Source organism: Nanorana parkeri, unplaced genomic scaffold (genome assembly GCF_000935625.1).
Source record: "Nanorana parkeri isolate BGI_ZX_2015 unplaced genomic scaffold, ASM93562v1 scaffold2548, whole genome shotgun sequence".
In the NCBI taxonomy this organism is placed as follows: domain Eukaryota; kingdom Metazoa; phylum Chordata; class Amphibia; order Anura; family Dicroglossidae; genus Nanorana; species Nanorana parkeri.
This window is the reverse complement of record NW_017308816.1, coordinates 33,245-36,881: the sequence shown is the minus strand read 5'-3', so window position 1 is coordinate 36,881 and position 3,637 is coordinate 33,245. Positions and strand designations below refer to the sequence as shown.

The 3,637-nt window shown below is 46.8% G+C and overlaps 1 protein-coding gene across 3 annotated transcripts in view; it reads right to left on the bottom strand.

Annotated features, from left to right (window-relative positions):
• Positions 1-2,436: 2,436 nt before the first annotated feature.
• The window catches only part of ZNF207 (zinc finger protein 207), a 5,994-nt gene continuing 4,793 nt past the window's right edge, over positions 2,437-3,637 (bottom strand). For all 3 annotated transcript variants that reach the window (XM_018573803.1, XM_018573804.1, XM_018573805.1), the window contains one exon: positions 2,437-3,044. In XM_018573803.1, the coding sequence (XP_018429305.1) occupies positions 2,884-3,044 (161 nt within the window). In that variant the 3' untranslated portion in view covers positions 2,437-2,883. The remainder of the gene's footprint in view (positions 3,045-3,637) is intronic.

Here is a 3,637-nt window from a genome sequence, read left to right as displayed (position 1 = left end):
CCCATGCTGAGGCTCAAGCTGCCCACCCCTTTGACATAGGATCTGCTAACGTGGGCCCACAATGTGCACCCTGGGACCAGGCAGCTCCTCAGTTGGTGGAGTGGTACAAGTCTTTTGTAGGCAGCTTATGGAATTTTGCAGTGATGGTCTTAAAGATTGGTACGCAGGCTCATACAAAGCAGTGTGCAAAGCTTTTAGCATCTAAAAAGCTTCCAGCAACTCTGAAAGTACCCCTTCAGCTCAAGTTGGGAGTTAACCTTTACACTGATCTTTATAGGAGTGATGACACTACATAGCACATCCTATGCATGCAGACATAAGCAGGATAAAAATGCAGCAATACAGACCAAGCTTCCCTGTATTGCACTTGTTGCTCTGGCAATGGTGTTATACATTTATACAATAGGAATGTCTGGCTGGAGGGACTGAGCAAGTCCTGACTACCTGTGAAAAACCATTACTGGGAAAATCGGGGTACAGACAGCTGATGCATTGTGTAGCCGCATCCAGTTTGAAGCTTTGTATTCTTGGGAGTCTAAGCCCTCCAAAGCTATTAGAAACTTGGTGAAAACTTTGCAAAAAGCTTGTGTTACACATTGTACTCCTACAAATTGTAGCCGCTGTGTGCCAAACCTTCACATTACTCTGGTGTAGAGGGATTCAGGTAGAGCGGTCACATTGGCAGACACCAGGCTACTGAAGACTGGAGACACTAGACTCTGCCAGCAGCCGGTCAGACATATTGGAGAAAATGCTGCACAATCAAATCAGTTTATGAACAAAGTCATCACTAAGATTATCCTGGACAGAGAAAACTTTATTGAATGAGCAAATGAGTCACATTATAAGCATGCTTCACCAACAAATGAGTCACATCAAATGTTCCTGTGGGGCTGAAGAGGATTTACTTCTACAAAGTGAAATCAAAGGCGTCATCATGGGGTAGGCCTGACAGTCCAGAACCAATTCCAAACAGCTGATTAGTATCGGCTGCCACACCGGTATATAGACATCCCCAAGATGAGGCGGACGGGGTACTGGGATTTGTACTGAACTCAACATTGTAACACCAGGAAAAACTGGAATGATTATTGTGTTTCCCCAGCACACTGCACAGCCAGATGACATGTCGAAGTTCAGTGTGGACAAGGTGATACCCATTCCGTAGACATAGGGAGGTGACAGTATGTTGTATGTAGCGTGTTCTAGCTGTGCAGTATGATGAGCAGCTGAAGAATGCAAACCTTTAGCAGGGAAAACCAATTCTGAAATGTAATTCAGCTGCATTATCTGCTGGTCTGGAGTGCGATATACAAAGTGCAGTAGCCCATAACTTTTACAGATCACCAAACCGACACCGGACTGACAACCGGTTAAAATGGGCTCCTGCACTTTCCACTGAAGACTGCTGTGGCAGTAATGAGGGCTCTATGCAGCAAAGAAATTATCTATAGACACTAAACATCAGGTCACTAGCAGTATCCCTATATAAGACAATATTAGGGGCCTTCACCAAACTTGCTGCAAGTTTGGGGACATATATATCCAACAGCTAAAGCTGTGAAGGCCCCCAGATAAAATAAATGCCACTTGCCTCAGACTGAAAAGGGCAACACTGACTCAGCCTCAGCCTGTGCTAGGGCAGTGCTATAGGGAGAAGAAAAAGGCCGATTTTAGAAGACTGTTCACAGAGCTGCAAGTGAAAAACATGCATACTGTACAGTTCTACTGATCACTAATATCTTAATGGAGCCAATCACCAGAACCCCGCTATACAAATTACTGCTATTACCCCAATCACCAAAGTAGGCAGACCTGTACAGTAACCATAAGGGGGATCGGTCACTCGCATCCCCCAGCACCCATACAAGCATTGAGAGCTCAGTGACAACTATACAGGTCTACCTACAGGGAAAGGTCTACACAAATCATGCGGCTGGCTTACTAGGGGAGATTTATCAACTTCCAAACCCTTTATAGGGTCATTTTATGTCAGAGCGGCAGCTTCATACAGACAGGTGATATCATGGAGACTCCAGCAGTATTCTGCAGCCTGCCTCTTATCTGTGTGATCCATCCTAAATAGTGGGAGAGCCAGCACATTAGAACCAGCTTCAGGCAGATGTCTTATTGATTCTATATTGGGAGCCATACGTCATACATGTCAGGCTGGGAATGCATTATACTGCCACCAATCCACTGTCAGTGCAGGACATCAGCCAAGGAGGAGATTTTCCCACAATCCTTTCCATCTTCTCCTGGTCTAGGAGCACTGCTAGAACCGCACATTGACAGTGAAAAGGCAGGGAAGGAATGATCATGTGATTGATAGATCTCCCCTATACATGTAAGTCACAGCATGTGTCACGTCGTGTGCCAGGTGACATGCACTCTACCAACCTCAAAGCGGCTCCAAAGCTGACAATTAACAGAAAGTCAAAGTGTTCTTCCATTTTATTACATAGTTAACAGTACAGAGAGGTCAGTCAAGGACATCAAGATACAACAGTTACGGCCCTCACCAACAACTGTTGGGGACCAGAAGTCCAACAGCCCAAGAAGAGCTGTGAAGGCCTCACAAAGAGCAAAGTAATGTTACAGGACTTGCCTTTTGCCTGGTATATGGCGCCTTCACAATTGAACCATAATTACTACACGCCACTTCTAAAAACCTAGATGGAAAAGAAGCCATACAGTATAAATTGCATGAAAAGGTCCGCCAACGTCCCTGAACCAACCTCCCCGAAAATAAAAATCCCCTCCCCCAATGTAAAACAATGTCCGACAGTTCCTGGTATGCGGGAGAGATGGAGCGCGGCTATATACACAGCACAAGGTGAGAAGAAAGCTTTAATCTCCAAACCTATTAACAGTGCAGAACGGTCAGTAGCGGCCACCTTGAGACATTACAGGAGGACGCATTCCCATCAGAGGCCGAGGGGGGCCACCCTGGTAAGGAGGACCCATAGGAGGTGCTTGTCCAAAGGGTGGCATGGCGGCTGGGTGGAAGCCAGGCATATTCTGGTGTGGCCCACCAAACTGACCTGAGGAGAGAAAAGTAGATTTAGACAAGCATTCCAACCAAGATCAGCAAGTCATTTCATGTCTGGCCCTACAGGTCCTAATGGCCAGCTTGAGTCCCTTAAAAGCCTTATAACCTGATCAGGTTCCAGAAGACCATTATGTAATGCCCACTCCCCCAATGTCAGGCCTCCAGAAGACCATTATGTAATGGCCACTCCCCCAATGTCAGGCCTCCAGAAGACCATTATGTAATGCCCACTCCCCCAATGTCAGGCCTCCAGAAGACCATTATGTAATGCCCACTCCCCCAATGTGAGGCCTCCAGAACACCATTATGTAATGGCCACTCCCCCAATGTGAGGCCTCCAGAAGACCATTATGTAATGCCCACAACACCAATGTCAGGCCTCCAGAAGACCATTATGTAATGCCCACTCCCCCAATGTCAGGCCTCCAGAAGACCATTATGTAATGGCCACTCCCCCAATGTGAGGCCTCCAGAAGACCATTATGTAATGCCCACCGCCCCCAATGTGAGGCCTCCAGAAGACCATTATGTAATGCCCACTGCCCCCAATGTGAGGCCTCCAGAAGACCATTATGTAATGCCCAC